The 16,982-nt window shown below is 40.0% G+C and overlaps 2 protein-coding genes across 5 annotated transcripts; one reads left to right on the top strand and one right to left on the bottom strand.

Moving 5' to 3' along the window:
- Positions 1–622: 622 nt before the first annotated feature.
- Positions 623–7,727, bottom strand: zgc:153896 (uncharacterized protein LOC569930 homolog). 3 transcript variants are annotated; one of them, XM_053614661.1, is made up of 7 exons: positions 7,441–7,727; positions 7,012–7,327; positions 5,633–5,760; positions 3,733–3,878; positions 2,445–3,071; positions 1,200–1,431; positions 623–819 (listed from the first exon to the last, which is right to left on the bottom strand). In XM_053614661.1, the coding sequence occupies exons 2-7, from the start codon at positions 7,041–7,043 to the stop codon at positions 746–748; spliced, it is 1,239 nt and encodes a 412-aa protein (XP_053470636.1). In that variant the 5' UTR covers positions 7,044–7,327; positions 7,441–7,727; the 3' UTR covers positions 623–745. The 3 variants fall into 3 exon arrangements, with proteins under 3 accessions (XP_053470636.1, XP_053470637.1, XP_053470635.1); XM_053614662.1 differs by lacking the exons at positions 7,012–7,327; positions 7,441–7,727 and adding an exon at positions 6,230–6,261; XM_053614660.1 differs by lacking the exons at positions 7,012–7,327; positions 7,441–7,727 and having other exon boundaries at positions 5,633–6,217.
- Positions 6,385–16,569, top strand: laptm4a (lysosomal protein transmembrane 4 alpha). 2 transcript variants are annotated; one of them, XM_053614669.1, is made up of 7 exons: positions 6,385–6,507; positions 10,929–11,049; positions 11,149–11,225; positions 12,445–12,567; positions 12,738–12,833; positions 13,314–13,412; positions 15,379–16,569. In XM_053614669.1, exons 2-7 carry the CDS (start codon positions 10,944–10,946, stop codon positions 15,451–15,453), a joined length of 576 nt encoding a protein of 191 aa, XP_053470644.1. In that variant the 5' UTR covers positions 6,385–6,507; positions 10,929–10,943; the 3' UTR covers positions 15,454–16,569. The 2 variants fall into 2 exon arrangements, with proteins under 2 accessions (XP_053470644.1, XP_053470643.1); XM_053614668.1 differs by lacking the exon at positions 6,385–6,507 and adding an exon at positions 7,821–8,064.
- Positions 16,570–16,982: the final 413 nt, after the last annotated feature.

Below are 16,982 nucleotides of genomic sequence, written 5' to 3'. Positions count from 1 at the left end.
CTCGAACCAACCATGTTTCTCAGACTTTGTAAATAAATGTGACAGCTAGGTAACCAACAGGAAATAAAGTAATGCTTGTACATGTTGCCACCATGGGGTTGGGATCTCCGCAACCACCTGGATGATGCACCAGCAGCCATAGTGCACCAGAACACCCACCACACCCCAGCTATTAGTGGAGAGGAGATGAGTGATGTAGGCAATTCAGAGATGGAGATTATTGGGGCGCCATGATAGATCATGATAGATAAAGGCCAATGGGGGATTATTAATGACGACAAAGAGTCAAGACGTCGGTTTAACGTCTCATTTGAAAGACGGTGCTGTTTGTTTTTATAGTATAGTGTTCCTGTCACTATACTGAGGCATTAGGACCGTCACAGGCCACAGAGTGAGCGCCCCCTGCTGGCCTCACTAATACCACTTCCAGCAGCAACCCTACTTTTCCCCAGGAGGTCTTCCATCCAGGTCCTGACCACACTCAACCCTGCACAAGAACTGCAAGGAGATACGGCTCCGGTGTATCTTATTGTACTTTTTGATTAGTATCAGTAACAATTCTGTGTGATTAAAAACATAATACTTTTAAAACAAGTTTAAAATGAATTACTATTAGTCTCTGTCTAGCATTTACCTTTATTATCGATTCTTAATTTTTTTATTATCATTATTATTTATTTAAAAAAAAAAAAAAAACAAGCTTATTCAATTTTAACAGTCAGTTTAACTAATAGATCTCTGCAGTTCAAAGGAGGCGCAAGATGAACATCATGATGACTACAAGACTGACAGAAGTCCGGATTCTCCCGGCGTGTCCACCTGAAGCACACAAAGAAAACAAAGACTTAGTTTCTCATGCAAGGCTACTAGATAAATACATTTCACTTTGAAATGCTGCGGTGTATTACTTGTTCAAATATGTTATCTTATCAGTGTTATCTTCTCTTAATATAACTTTAAGGAAAATAGAAGTGCAAGATTTAACATGCAGAAGGTTAACAGGTTCAAAGACGTGCATTGTTTTTATCTGTGCCTTTCAAATGGACATGAAGATGAAGTCGTTCTACTGAGGCATTAGGACAGATACAGCACATTTCACTCAGAACTGCTCTCTTTAGTATGTATGAGTGGTCTGTGACCTGCAGGCGGACCTCGCTGCACCCTGGTACCTTACAACAAGCCAACAAATCCCATCTTACCAGGATCAGAGTTCTCCACGAGCATGGCTTGAGTGTCGCTGAGACTGCCGTTGTTTGGAGCTGGATCTACACCCAGCAACTTGCACATTAGTGGGTAAATGCTGACGCTGTCAAACGGCTCGGCTAGGAAATTTTTCCTGAAGTCAGGTCCAAACGCTCGGAATATTGTCTTCATGTCCATTTCTTGATTGCTGAAGCCGTGGTCTCCTTTGTTCACGTAAAGAATGATTCTCTGCAGAACATTTTAAGAAATCGAGCATGATATTACATTTTCTCTACTGAAGGTAAACACTTTTATTTCAAAAATATATCTCTGTAAGTGGACCTTGGCAAATTTATTTAATAATTATGAGATAATAACAGATTAGGAATTTTATTCTTGTTCTATTGAAAGAGACATATTCATCTATATAATGCAACAACGTGCAGATATCTCAGGTACATGTAAAGAAATTCTGCCGAGCAAACCCGAAATAACGACTATACTGAGCAAATCACAGGCTTATATATTCTAACATGTTATCGTTTCTATAGTAACAGCTCAGACATGTTTATCATTAACCGGAGTCTAATAATAAATATATTCAAAATGTAAAAATGTTCTTAAACATTGTCAAGTGTAAAAAAATTTTAAAAAAAATAAAAAAAAGAGGTAAACAAATATTTATAACTCGTTTTGAAAACCTTCCACAATTTAATGTAACTATAAACGGATAAAAAATATTATGTCATACTAAAAAAAAAACAACAAAAAAAAACAAAATAAAACAATCATTGGCACATTGCTGTGGTGTAAAAGGAATAAAACACTTCAGGATGCGCCGTTTTAGGACAACAGTCAATGTTGGGCCACATCACACCGCCCCATCATTGTTCCGCAATATTAAATGTAACTATAAATGGATAAAAAAAAGTATGACATTATTCTTTAATCAATAAAAAAATTCTTTGTTAACACATAGTGGTATAAGAGGAATAAAACACGTCAGGACTGCATCACACTCTTCCTGTTGTTGATTATTTTCCTATAACAGCACTCCCTCAGGTGTTTCATTTCTTATATTCAAATATTTCTTTATTTCCGTTGTCTTTTCTACTGACACGCTAATCATTCATAAAGTGGATAACATATTTTATTGTATATATAATTTATTGGCATTATTGAAGACGTTTTCAGTTGATATTGTTTTGTGTGTTGTTTTTTTTTGCCATGCAGAATTTAATGTAAGGGCTCACACAGCTTACCGAGTTCAAGTTGAAACCTAAATCTCCAATAAGGACAAGATCTTGAATTCGGCTGTTTTTTGCGATGTGGAAGTTTTCGGGAATCTCCTCCTTCTTGTAAACAGTAAGGTTTGGATGTGCGTTCTTCAGCTTGTCATAAACCTCCTGCACCTTCCCAACCTTGGGTCTTATCATACCAAAACCTCCATAGTCCAGTATGTCGAAGTGGGTCAGCTGTGTAAAATTCATGTACTCTGACAGCTTTATTTCTTTCACCGCTGGGCTTTTCTTAACGGTGGTCATGCCGTGATCCGAGGTGATGATGACATTGAGTTGATCGGCTAAATTGTTCTTCTGGATCGACTCTCTCAGGTAGCCTATGAGGCGGTCGATCTGCTCAATGATCTTCTTTCTCTCTTCGGTCTCTGGTCCTACCTTGTGGCCCACGTTGTCCGGTTCTCCGTAGTAAAGGGTAACAAAGTCGAAATTCTCCTTGGTGAACCATCCCAGAACGATATCGATCTTCAACCGCCACTCGGTCTCGTTAGCATCGGGGTGACCTTCCGCCTCCACCAGGGACCTGTCCACAGCCTGCCCGCTGTAATTCACTCCACCTCCGGGATAGAAATAAGACGCCGTCTTCAGCCCCTGTCAAAATTCCAAGTACAGATTAGTGCAACAGTTTGTAGGGGGAAAAAAATGAATACGTCACATAAATGTACGTGTTAGGTTTCTCAGAGGTCACATGTCATTATTATAAGTAGTAAAAAAAATATAAGTATAAAGTACTGTATATTAGGATATGAATAGTTATTTTAAAAAAAAGGCTGGAGACAGAGATGGTCATCGTAAAAACTCTGACTTCCTGCTCATGATTAAAAAAAATAGATTATATATATATATATATATATATATTTTTTTTTTTAAACAACCAATTTGGCATTAAATGATTGCTCACTGGGGGGCACGGTGGCGTCTCCAGGGTCGGGGTTAGAATTACGCCTCCTTTTGCATAATCTCCCTGAGCTTTGGGGGTTTTCTCTGGGTACTCCGGTTTCCTCCCCAGTCCAAAGACATGCATAGTAGGCTGATTGGAGTTTCACTTTTGTCTTTAGTGTGTGTGTGTGTGTGTGTGTGTGTGTGCGCGTGTGTGCGTGTGTGCGATTGTGCCCTTCGATGGGTTTGCCCCTCCTCCTTGTGCCCTGAGTTTCCTGGGATAGGCTCCAGGCTCCACGCGACCCTGTGTAGGATAAGCGGTATGGAAAATGGATGGATGTATGGACGGTTGGCTGGATGGATGATTGCTCACCTGATTCTGAGCTGTTATCCATAAAGGCAAAGCCCCGTTGTCCCACCACACAGATCGTTTCAGCGTGTTTTTATGAGTTAACTTCAACAGAGTTGTGGAATTAAACATCATGTTATGGACAACGCCGTGATCCTCTATCCATCTCCCTGTATAAATAGGAAAGTGTTGACTGTAATGACACTGGAGTTCATGGGAACGCGCAAGCATGCGGAGATAATTCACAAATTCAGAAGACCTAGTGAGCGGACGAACGTTTATAGCCGTAGAGTAAATGATAAGTTTTGAGGATGTTCCACAACATGAAATACGTATAAACTGATAAAAAGTATGACTCTCTGTTCACTCACTGATTATTTGCCTATAAAAGCATGACACTGAGTGTTCCTTATTCCTTACTTTATGGGGATAACAAATAATCATAGTGCAGTTAGGGATCAATTAGAGTAAAGATTATTTCATGGTCTGTAATAGTACTAAATGATTAAACGATGCTAAACATGAACGTTAGCAAACAAAGATAAGAACTATATAGGCTTTGAATAGCTTTAGACTTCGTAGCTTTAATCAGGAACCTCATGACCTTGAACATGCAGCTATAGCAAGTCTATAGCTAGAGATAGTGTGAAAGTACTCAGCACAGAACCAGTGATTAGTAACCAGTGATAGCATCTTTTCATTGCTCTGATTAGGATGTTGACTACGTACTCAGTTTTAAAAAAATCTTATCAGGACGAGGGCGAGCTTGTGCTGGCTTTAATCGCACATGTCTGGTAACGTGGATAACCTTTTTATTTTATTATATTGCTATTAGTTTTAGGATTTTATTGTTATTTTACATATAAACTGGAGTGCAAAGATAATCGCCACCTTTATCAGCAAGCACCGCAATTCCATGCTATCCAATCCCTGGTTATTGTTTAATTATTTTATAGAGTAAATCGTGCATAAATCGTGTGTACAGTAAAACCGATTAGGAATTCTGAAATATAAGTCTAACCCCTGAAGTTTAATATTAGGTATTGTATCGCACATAAGTATTCACCCCCACCCCATGAATCTACACAAAATAGCCCATAATATTGAACTAGGATCAAAAAAAAAACAAAAAAACGTCAAACTTGTGATTGCATAAATATTCACCCCCAGTGTTCTCACTTATCCCTTCCTCAACCGGATACTGACTTGTGGTGCACGGCGTCCTCTAGGTTATAGTCATGGTTGTGCCAGAAAGCTTTTTATTTTTTAATGATGGGTTTAATGTCACTCTGTAGGACGTTTAAAGTGTGGGATTTTAAAAAAAAAATACCTAGTGTTAATGTTAATCATAATTTTCCAGAACTTTGTCCTAGACTTTTGATAGCTCCTCAGTCAGGTGCATTCATATTGAGATCGTATGACACTTTAATTGCACACACGCCAAATCTATTCAAATAATCACTCTTTACAAACGTGCTGAGCAGAAAAGCGTCCCGGCACGCACAAAACGTTGAACCTTGTGGAGGACGGGCTACAACAGCAGAAAACCACATCATGTTCCTCTCCTATCAGCCAAGAACAGGAATCTGAGGCTATCAAAAAGAAATTGATTGTGGAGTATACAAAAATGAGCTAGTTATATTATAGTTTGGTTTTATCATCATTTTCGCCATTTTTTTTTTGTATCAGGTTTCCAAGCAACACTTTGTTTATGGCTATATTTTATTTATATATCATTATTTGTCATAATACTAGTAGATGCACTTTCATTTTGGACATATTACGAGATTTTAAAGCTAATTCCCGGGCTGATTCTTGCTCCCTAACAGTCTTTATAACCGTTAAAGGAAAGCCACATGAATGTAATGATTTACACGTAACATTTACACTTCACATTTTAAAAAAAAAAGAAAAGTTTTCTTACCGGTTATAGTGGTGAAGTGTGACGGAGAAGTCATGGTGATCATCGGTGGTGTGATGTATTTCGCCTTCACTCCCTCTCGTACCAACAGGTCCATATTCGGCGTATGAACATCTTCATCATAGTTCCATCTGAAACCATCGAACGATATTAGTAGCAGCTTGTTATGTTTCTTCCTCCCCGTGCTGGACAACGGCACGCCGTCCACACAGAGCAAAACAGCAAACAGCAGCAGGAGCTCGAGCTTCATGCTGATCGATGGATTCATTAAACATAGGCGACTGCAGATCTGTGGGCGACCAATTTATAGTCTATCTATATAAGGAGCCAGATAAGATATTGCTGAGCATTGCCGTTCTACAAGGACGCACTTTAGCTCTTTAGGTCACTTTTCTTTTCTGTTCAGGAACTGTTATAAAAGTTTTAGTCGACAGAGGCATTAACTGCGCATTACACTGTCACAGGCTGAAATAATAATAATAAGTTTTTAATAAGTTAAGCTCAAATATTTCACTTTTGAAAGAAAATTGAAAAAGGATTTTTCATATTGCTCGTAGCATTTTACAAAATGATTCAAACTTTAACGAAGAACAATGATACGTGTAGAATCTGATTGGTCAGAAGGTCAGAAGGTGTTGATTCATTTCCTATAACGGCAGCTCTGACAGTGGCGAAGCTGCACGTCGCAGGTTTACATCACTGTTCTAATATGTTATCGTTTCTATAGTAACAGCACAATGACTTGTGTGGACGCGCCGCATAACGTGAACCCAATAATAAACAGATTTTACAAATCGGGTGCAGTCATTAATGAGGTGAAGTTTTCTTTAACATTTATGGAAGGAGTCTCCAGTGTCGGTGCTTTGTAACGTCCAGAGGTAAAGCTGTCGCTTTTTTGTAGGTTTTTTTTTTTGACACTTTCTGGGTTCTCTAAGACGACAATCTGCGTTTTTATTAATCGTATTTTTAACTTCAAGAAATGAAAAGTTTATCGACCTTAAAACTACGTCTGATTTGACTTGTAGGGGAAAAGCGTCTGAGTTTACGCAGCTCTGTTCAGACTTTGGACGAAATTAATTTCCTGGCTGGATAAATAATAACCAAAAAAAATAGCCAAAAGCCTGAGAAGGAGAAACTAGGCAGTTCCTTTGCATGACAAAATTGCTACTCACACATCATCTAAAGTGTTTTTTTTTTTTTTATTACAATTTTGTCATTAGCACAGGTCTAGAAACACGTTCAGAAATGATAATCTGCCCCTTTAAGAGAACTCTGTTAGAGGATCATGCTTCATCACTGTGTTGACTGTTGCCCCTGTACATGAAAAACAGGAAAGCTCTTGTTATCACATAGACAATGTAATATAAATATAAATAACAGACCTTGAGATACGACCTGGAAAGGAATAATACATATGATTTTATAGAAATAAATATAACTGGGGCGCACGGTGGATTAGCAGTTAACACATTCGCCTCACACCTCCAGCGTTGTGTGTGCAGAGTTCTCCCCGTGCTGCGGGGGTTTCCTCCGAGTACTCTGGTTTCCTTCCGCAGTCCAAAGACATGCATGATTGACATGTCCAAAGTGTATGAATGTGTGTGTGAGTGTGCCCTGCGATGGATTGGCACCCTGTCCAGGGTGTACCCCGCCTTGTGCCCCATGCTCCCTGGGATAGACTCCAGGTTCCCCGTGACCCTGTAGGATAAGCGGTATAGAAGATGGATGGATAGATGGAATACAAATGTTTCTAGAAACAAACAAACAAACAAATAAATACAGAATTTCAGAAAGAATGTCTTTTATATTACCTAATTTATTTTAATTTCCTATATAACTGGTTTTACCAGATAACAGTCTCTCCAGAATGTTATATAGGCTCTGTGTGTGTGTGTGTGTGTTTATAAGCACGGCACTCCCGGTTTGTTTATTTTCCACACTTTCTAGGAAACTAAGTCTTCACTGAATTCCTCTTTTCTCCTAGAACAAACGCAGAGCTCCTGTATTCCCTGACCACGCCCCGATTTCTTTCCATAAAGTCAGGTGGGCGGAGACTTTATTTATTCTTATCCCCAGTCCGCATTCATAGTCTTTCCTCCGATTGGCTGGAATGTTTCACCTCACGCCTGATTTTGACCAATCGCAGTGCAAAATTGGAACGCTTTCAGCCAATGATAATGAAATGGGGGCGGGATTTGTGAGAATAGGAGTGAGTGGATGAGAGAGAGAGAGAGAGAGAGAAGCAGAGGCGGCGGTTGTTGTTGTTGTAGTGGTGCTGTTTACAGCGGAGGATTTATTTTTTTTTCTTGATGTTTCTTCACAATCTGAGCACCAACATGCATTTTAAACCAAGTCGCGATAGACTTTACAGAACAAGATGTTGTGGATGCTGCCATGTCAGGACGGGGACGATTATTCTCGGCACTTGGTACATGGTACGTTTGTTAGCGCTTTGCTAATCTGTGGTGTTTTTTTTTTTCACGCTCGAGAGGCGTAGCTTTTCCTAGGCGTTAGGTTTAACGGTATTTCACTGCCACGGAGATTTAAACTAAACAACAAATGGCTCGTTTCAGCTCATTGTGAGTTAATTAACGACATTATTTTTGACGTTACCATGGTATCATGGTCTTAGCGTTGTAGTTAAACTCGCCGCTGCTTTAGCTTTAACAGAGGCCTAAGCTTGCTTTGCTAACTTGCTAGTTTCCGATGACGGGATCAACACATCGCTGCAAATATTTATTATTATTTATTTTATTATTAACTCTATATAGCTAAACATTTAAAAAAAAAAAAAAAAAAATCTGACTAACATTAGCTTATTGAGACGTGTTTCTTCCACAACCATGGTTAAAAATTAAATATCATTAAACAGTGAAAAGAGATTTTTCTGAGCCTAGATTGTTTGTAAACAATAAAATAAAAACTAATGTAATATTAAATCATAAAATAGAACAATGTATATGGCACAAAATCTATTAGAATGATTAAATAAAAAAACAAAATGTGGACATCAGGACAAGCAATTTCAAATAAAATCTAATATCCATCATTGTCTGTCTAAACACACTTTCTGTCCTGAATTAATTAATTATTATTATTATTATTATTTTATAAATAGTAAAATTTCTAATAATTAAAGGGGGGGATAAATTTTTTTGCATATTGTGGTTTGATTCAGTGTGTTGGTGTATTTCCTTTCAAAACAGGAAGTCCGCGTGATGGCTGTGAAGCGTTTGACAGACCGGGGGGGGGGGGGCGGTTTCGAGACATTTGCGACGTCTGCATAGAAAACCGTGAACGTGTGAATCCAGACTAAAATGAGTTTGGTGGGAAACAGTAGGCCTGAACAGCTGAAACGAGTCATTGGTGATTCCAGACTTTACTTCCTGTACTAACCTACGTAGGTTTGTAGCAAAAAGCCCCGCCTCTGGTCTTCATTGGCTGCTCGCTGACAGCGGTAGACCAATCACGACAGACTGGGACGTATGCTCTCTGAAAGGAGGAGTTTAGAACGAATCATTTAGAACGGATCATTTAACGAGTCGTTTGTGATACTGCGGGAAAAAGGTAATGCTGCGGTTTAAATTATGAGCACGTAAAAGCGTTTTTTGACCTCAGATGCGTTTAAATCTATCGTATGAGCCCTTTACAACAAAATTAGGCATGTTTCAAATCCATAATAGGTGCACTTTAACACACAGAGTGACGATGGCAGAGAGTAGTGTGATTACACTTCACTAGAGTTGATGCACAGAGCACTCGTTTCCACAAGTGCAACACGATTTTTGCTTGTACGGGCGGAAACACGGGCAGTCTGTCAAAGCAAGTTTCAAAATGTGCAGACAGAGAAATACAAAGTTTTTCCACTGCCTATCTCGCTCGTGTCTGGTTCCCCATCTGCTTCAGGTATGCATGCAATGACGGATAATCATCGCATAATCGAAACGGCGTTCATCTCCGATCATCGTTTTGCTCGTTAAAGTCGTGCCGAATCAACGTTGTTCACGCCGTTTAAATAATATAACGTATAATAATAAACCGTGCTTGTTTAGAAATGATCGTGTAGGGCTATTGATAAGAATACCGTTATAGTATCGGATTGATAAGCAGCGTGGGTAAGAGTAACGATACCATCCCTACTCGGAGTACAAACGTCAGGTTGTCGGGAGTACAAAGTCGTCCGTGTTTTTGTTTTTTTTGGTTTCTTATTAAGTCGAATACGTTCTTCAGTCCGAGCCGAGTCAAACTCGGAGTCAGATGAACGATTTTCGTTCATCGCTAACGTTAACAATCATAGAGTCGGCTTAACTCGGCGGTTCAGGGCGACTGTCGAGGAGTAACGTGAAACGACTGACCGGTGTTAGACGATGAAGCGCAAATGTGCTCTGCGTTTCATTTAACTGCCAAAGAGGAAAGACGCCAAAGCAAAAAAGCTGCATGATGAAACCTGTGGTTAGTATCTCTAGCGAACAGCAAAACTCGATCTGTATCCCGTGTGCATGCTTGTGCTTGCGCACTTTCCCGTCACATGACTTGTAAACACGACACACAGCGATTGTTGTTGTAAAGGCACCTCACGCATCCATACACAAGGGACGACGTTTAGTGAAAATCCAGAGGGGTTCGAGTACCACACCCAGTCATTCGACAGTCTACGTGAGAGCACTCGGTAGGGTGTTAATTCCTGTGTGGGTTGAAAAAGTGAACAGGGAGCCATTTTTCCCTAAATAGAAGACAGAAGATAAGAAAAAAATAAGATTGCGAAGAGAAATCTGAAACGTTTAAAACTGCGCAGTTGCCTTTCGAGCCGTCCTGTTCGACCAATGGGTGGTCTGCACTATTGTTTGCCCCGCCCACTTTCGCAACAGAACATGTTTCCATAAAGATAAAATGTTGTGTGAATGTAATTTCTCTTTAACTGAATTGTTGATAATACTCGGGGGGGGAAAAAACGACGACCTTCAATCTAATGAGTTTTTCCACATAAATTTTAAACGAGGCTTTATTTTATTATTTTTTTCCATCTAACCACAGGCTTAAATATTTAAGTAGAAACCTGCTCAAGGATGTCACCAGAAAAAGTGTTTATATGTAAACCATTACAGTTCAGGATTTCGAAAGCAGCAAGAGTCAAACAAGTTTCTTTGTTTTTGTTTTGGTGTAAACAGCTCTTATTGTGTAACGTTAGGCCCTAATCTTGTGCCTGTAGTTAATACGTCGTTTACAGATCACTTGAGCACATCATGGACGTCCACCGTGGTCTTCCCAGCCGTGTGTTCATTAGATTTTCCTCCCTCAGGTTGTGAACCTGTTGATGGGAATCCTGCTGACGGTGGCGGTCACTCATCCGGAGAACGTGCCCTCGGTCGACCTGCAGTACGAGGTCATCGAGCACTACTTCGCCTCAGACAGAATGTCAGGTACGGATATTTTCCAGTCGTTTGTCCTTGAATTGCTTGCTTTTTAAATCGGGTTGTAAAACGTGGCTGAAAGGTTGTTATTTCTGCCCTCCGGTTTAGAAAATGCTTGCGTGGGATTCGCCATCTCCCTCCTGATGCTCACCATCAGCGCCATGATGGTGTACGGAGCCATTACCGTGAGTGCATCTGAGCAAACTACAGCTGCGAGGAGTTCTACAGAGTCGCTGTTCAAAAATACTTGTCTTTTTTTATTATTTTTTAAAAGTACGATGTGGTCTCGGTACTGAAATCTGGAAGTAAAGCTTAGGGACTTTTGGCACCAGGGTACTTTTACCGTTAGTCATCATTCCAGTGCTGAAACTTACTGTAGGATGTTATCTTTATGTATTTTTTCTTTGCTTTATATATAACAGGAACTAATGGTAGCCTGGGACGGGGGTAGCATCGTACACTTGCTCGTTCACGCGGTTATCCAATCGGATAATCGCGTAGCAGGAGCGCGTCAAACTTTACAAACGTCGTGAACAGAAAAGCGTCTCGTAAACAGCGATATAGCATCAGATTATGCTTAAGTACATGTTCTCTTACGCTGCTGTATGTATCCCGTCCGCCTCGAGATTTAACGCGTAGTACTTTCTAAGATGCTTTTCTGCTCGCCGCGGTCGTAAAGAGCGGTTATTTTCGTCACCGTAGCCTTCCTGTGAGCTTGAGTTAGTCTCATCATAATACATAACATAATAATTATATTTACTTATTTGAACTGTATATTATTTGAAGGTAAATATTTGTCGCAGCACAACATGTTATGTTGTTTACATTCTGTTATAAGTACAGTTTGCATAACCCACTTGTGATCATGCGGGGTGGGGGGGGGGGACCTTGGCATATATGCAAAAGTATTTATCACATAACACGTGCAAGTGATCAGCTTTGTTTCTTCCCATCATTAATTCACGTGTAAAGGTTTTGCAGAAACTGTCTAAGTTGACACGGCCGTGTAATATTTCGTTGCAGTCTTGCACGCTTGTCATCCACAACAGGTTTGATTTTCTTTAACCTTTTCTTCAGTAGTTCCCGGTGTAAGGGCGCATAACGTCCTTGTCGTTTACTACTTAGTACGTGAGGTTTTTAGTTGTACGGCTGTAATAGATGACCCTTTGCCCTTTATTTTACATCTACTTAATAACTTAACCGTATGCATTTATAACGTAGATAGGCGCCGTCCTGTAGTACCCCGAGCTTTTCCACGTTAGACTCGCTTCGAGTAGCAAAATTGAGTCGGGGGATGGGGGCGGGGTTTAAAATCGGGATTGAAAGATTTCTGACACATTCGTCAGTTAATATAGTTCTGATTATACCGAACTGTGTGTGTACGTCTTGCTTGGTCTCCCACAGCACCGTGATGGCTGGCTCATCCCGTTCTTCTGCTATCAGCTGTTTGACTTTGCACTGAGCTGCTTGGTGGCCATCAGCTCCCTCACATACCTGCCCAGGATCAAGGATTATCTGGATCAGCTGGTCTGTATTATTATTATTATTATTATTATTATTATTATTATTATTTATTCCCCCCCCTTGTCGTACATCTCTCTGTCCCTTGGTGTTGAGAGAGCAATATTTTAGAAATGCACGCTTTTTTTTTTTCTGTTCCCTCTCCCTCTCTCTCGCTCTCTCTCTCACCTTCGCAGCCGGACTTCCCGTACAAAGACAATCTTCTTTCTCTGGACTCCAGCTGCCTTCTGCTTTTCGTGCTCATCTTCTTCGCTCTCCTCATCATCCTGAAGGTATCGTAACACCTCCTTTAATAATAAACACCGTGTATATTAACATGGGAAATCAGATAATCCTATGACGGACTGGTGCGCCGGTTGTAAGCGCGGTAAATAATTAACCCTGTAATTGCGCGTCGAGGTCTATAGGTTTACATGCTCGGAGTTATTAACAAACATGTTTAATTCAGTGATTGAATATATTTCAACTGGGATGAAAGGGATATAGAGACTTGTGTATTTTTACCTCATGTCATCAGTGAAGCTGAGGAAAGGCTCGGGTCGGAAGGGATTCGCAGTCATGTTGTGGTCTTCATAGACACATCACATGCATAATGCTAGAATTGGTTTGTGTTCTGCGTCAAGTCTGAAACAGTCATTTAAATACATTTTCATTTATTTTTCTAAACCGAGCCAAAACACACGCGCTTGATTTATATATTAGGAGTCGAAAGTACTCCTTTAATACGATTATTTTTGTTGTTGTTCAAACAGGCTTACTTGATCAACTGCGTGTGGAACTGCTACAAGTACATCAACAATAGAAACATGCCAGAGATCGCTGTTTATCCTGCTTTTGAGGCTCCACCTCAGGTATATTTACACCTGTACATGTCAGTGCCGTAGAGATGAGCGGAAATGAGCACAAAGACCCAGTGAACTCGTGACCTTCCAGGCAGTAGCACCATAACCCCCGAGCTCCCACTGTTCCTTTTTACTGTAGTGAAGGCACTCACAGTAGGCACTCATAGTAAACTGTACAGAGGGTCATGCAGTTATATTATATATAGTTTCGGTCTATGAAAATTATTGAGCAATGCGATATCTCATTAACTCCACATCTATTTGAATATCAGATATACAGTTCAAAAGTTCATCACTCGTGTATATGCTCAGTGGACTATGTTGAAATTGTGTTATTGTTAAACACCCCCCCCCCCCCAAAAAAAATGTGTCCTGACTGTTTTATTCCTCTTATACGACAGCTGTATAATGAAAGGACTTTATATCCTGGTTATAGTAACATTTGAATGCCGTGGAACATCCGTGAAACTACTTCCTGTTACCACTTCTGCTCTACCAGCTTTAAATAGTCGCGACTTGACTTTCTCTTGAAGCTTTGCCCCGTCAACGATCATATGTCAGCCGAACATGTCCCTGCACGTGAGCTGTTACTATAGAAACGGTGACACGTTGGAACAGCCACTTTAATATAAGCTTGTGATTTGTAGCTGCTGTTGTAAAAAAAAAAAAATCAATACCTTCTGATTAATCAGATTGAAGAAATACATTGGTATAATTTACATTACCGGTCAAAAGTTCAGACACACGCATTCTTTATTGTTATTTTTAGAATAATAATAATAAAGTCATTAAAACTCTGGAGTAACACAAATGGTACTATGGGAATTATGTCGTGATAAAAAAAAATCCAAAATAATTTAATATTTTATCATCTTCAAAGTATTCTTGGTGTTTTCTCACCCGATTTCTTGAGGAATTTCCCTGAGATGCTTTTTAAACAGTATTAAAGGAGTTCACACCGACTCCGGAATATTTCGAGTAGTTATTTCCGAGTCGTCTGTTTTTTAAAAAAAAAAAAAAAAAAAAAAAAAAAAGATTATCTTGTACATAAAATGTTAGTTTTCTTATGAAAGAAACGAATACGTCGGCGCGATTATATTTTTGTCTACGACACCGATTTCACACGTTTAATCACACACCTTCAGATCAAACGGTTTTTAACATGAGGAATATTTCGGTCGAGCGTCCATAAACTTTTGACCCACAGTGTATAGGATACAGAGTTAAATCTTAGGAATATTAGGACGTAGTATTATTATCATTATTATTATTATTATTATAAGCCAGCTTTTATTGTGAAAGGTGGCACAGCTGTGTAAGCGTCCTGCCCTGTTGGCAGTGGATCGCAAGTTCAAATCCCAGTGTCCAGCTGTAGACTCCCACGGGCGCGCAAACTTTCTGTAACAGCAGCTCTGACAGTAGTGCAGCTGCACGTCACAGGTTTATATTAATACGCGTTCGTTTCTGTAGTAACAGATCGCACGATCGACACGAACAGACGCAAGACCGTTCATTTCTGTGCAATTTTCCGAAAAGTTTATTCGTTTAACATTTACGGAAGGAGTCTCCAGTGTCGGAGGAGTCTGTGCGTTCCGGTTTCTCCGTGACATGACGAGCTGCTTTTTTTTTAATTTAATTTTTTTTTGTCTTATTAACTTGAAAAGATGTAGGGGGAAAAAGACAGGCTGATGAAAGGAACGACTGTTTATAGCTGCTATAACGAAAGTGAGAACAGGAACTTGTTTCGCTCACGGATGAAATGTACGTGTATCTTCATCGCTGTGTTTTTAAGAGGAACTCTTAAGAGGAGTTTTATCTCACCACCTTGTTGATTCTTTTCCAAGAACAATCTTTTATTCCTTACGTAAATATAAACGCCTGCATGTTACACAACAGCATGTCTTGCAGTTTGTTTTAGAGTTACAGTCTGAAACGACTCAGTCAAACGTGTTGTTGTTGTTGTTGTGTTCTACAGTACATCCTCCCCACCTACGAAATGGCCATGACGATGCCAGCGAAGGAGCCTCCGCCCCCCTACATGCCCGCCTGAACACCCCTCTCTGATCAAGTCACTGCAGATACTGTCCTTGGTTGTTGTTTTTGTTCTTGTTTTTTTTTTTTTTTCCTGATTGATTGCACTCTTCACTCTGTAGAACGGAGGGTGTTACGATTCCCCACCACTATCACTTTAAAGCTCTGCATATTGCATAGACTTAACCATCGTCATCATCCGCATGACTCTCATCAACCTGTCGTGACAGCTCATAACAGATCTATTTTTGTAAACGAATAGGAACGAACGCCGCCGCAGGTGGGTTTTACGGGGATCGAGGGTCGTTCCCTGTCGAGGGGAATTCGAGGGGTTTGCAGTGTTGGAGCCTCATTGTGAGCTGGGCTGCATAGTGACTTCTCACAGCTTTTGTATAGTTTATTCATAGTGAACCATTCTAATGAAAACGTTTCTACTTAGGTGACGTAGATCATCTGCCAGCAGGTGACGCACATGACGCAGTGTAAGCGTTCACTTTTCATGCTGTTCCTCTTGTTTTTAATGCCTTTTTTTGGGGGGGGGATGTGTGAAAGCTTTTTTTTTTTCCCATTATTATTATTATTATTATTTAGACAGCTTCACTGTCTGCTAACGTATTTTTCGAAGCACTACTTTCTCAGTCGGCTAACGCGAAGGATTCTGCTTTAGTTTATCATGACAATCCAATGTGAAATTAAACGAAATCTCTTTGGGGTTTTTTTTTCCTTTTTGTGTATTTTGTGTGAAAGTAAAACAAAAAAAAAAAGTTAACACATAGACAAAAGAAGTTTTAGCACTTTATCATGTTTTATATCGAAGTGTTGGATCGGTTCATACATCCATCCTTGCATCCAGTCATCCATCAGATCCCACCACGTACGTGGCAGCGTTCATCGTGCTGTGCTGTGGTAGATAGTGATCATGCTTTCAACACGTTCATTGCTGACGAGAGAGGAGGCTCTTCTCTCACGAGACAAAGCTTTGGATAAACATGACTCTCCGCTAGTATTGTGAAAATGGGTAAATGCATGCTAAGCTCCTTCTTGGTCTCTTTTTTTTTTCTTTCTTTCTTTTTTTTTTTCTTGTACACTTTCTGGTAAGTCAATGAATTAATTCAGTAATAAACAGTTTGAAACATTGGTTGGTTTTGCTTTCCTGGGGATGTGTAGGCAGACATTTCGGTGGAAGCCGTGAACGTGTACGCGAGTCTCCATGGGTGTTTTGGCTACATGCTCGACACGCGAACGTCTGCAAGGAAGGGAAGTGTCGCGCGGACAAACCCGTAAAGTACAAACAAGACGAAAGAAAATACTGACACGTGCAAACATTTTCAACAGCGTGATATAACTCGTTCCGAGATCGGATCCCGAACGGACCGTTTATATGCTTCTTATATGCACTAGTGTTGAAAATCTGTTTATATACGTGTGATGTTCGCAATGCTACGTGACGCAGCAGGGTTTAGTGTTGCCGTGATGAGCTGCTACGCACGTATGCTCTGGTGTTAGTAGGAAATGCACACCGTATAATTCTTTAAAGCGGATATGTCT

This window comes from Ictalurus furcatus, chromosome 25 (genome assembly GCF_023375685.1).
Source record: "Ictalurus furcatus strain D&B chromosome 25, Billie_1.0, whole genome shotgun sequence".
NCBI classification, from domain to species: domain Eukaryota; kingdom Metazoa; phylum Chordata; class Actinopteri; order Siluriformes; family Ictaluridae; genus Ictalurus; species Ictalurus furcatus.
The sequence above is the reverse complement of the archived record's forward strand: the minus strand, read 5'-3'. Positions and strand labels throughout refer to the sequence as shown.

Bases quoted from the DNA above. Each gene is read 5' to 3' on its own strand.
- zgc:153896 (XM_053614660.1), bottom strand. From the start codon at position 5,897: ATGAATCCATCGATCAGCATGAAGCTCGAGCTCCTGCTGCTGTTTGCT. The intron at 1,432-2,444 runs GTAAGCTGTGTG...AATGTTCTGCAG, and splicing joins TAGGTTTCAACTTGAACTCG to AGAATCATTCTTTACGTGAA. The intron at 820-1,199 runs GTAAGATGGGAT...TGTGTGCTTCAG, and splicing joins CGTGGAGAACTCTGATCCTG to GTGGACACGCCGGGAGAATC.
- laptm4a (XM_053614668.1), top strand. From the start codon at position 7,939: ATGTTTCTTCACAATCTGAGCACCAACATGCATTTTAAACCAAGTCGC. The intron at 11,050-11,148 runs GTACGGATATTT...CCTCCGGTTTAG, and splicing joins CGCCTCAGACAGAATGTCAG to AAAATGCTTGCGTGGGATTC. The intron at 12,568-12,737 runs GTCTGTATTATT...TCACCTTCGCAG, and splicing joins AGGATTATCTGGATCAGCTG to CCGGACTTCCCGTACAAAGA.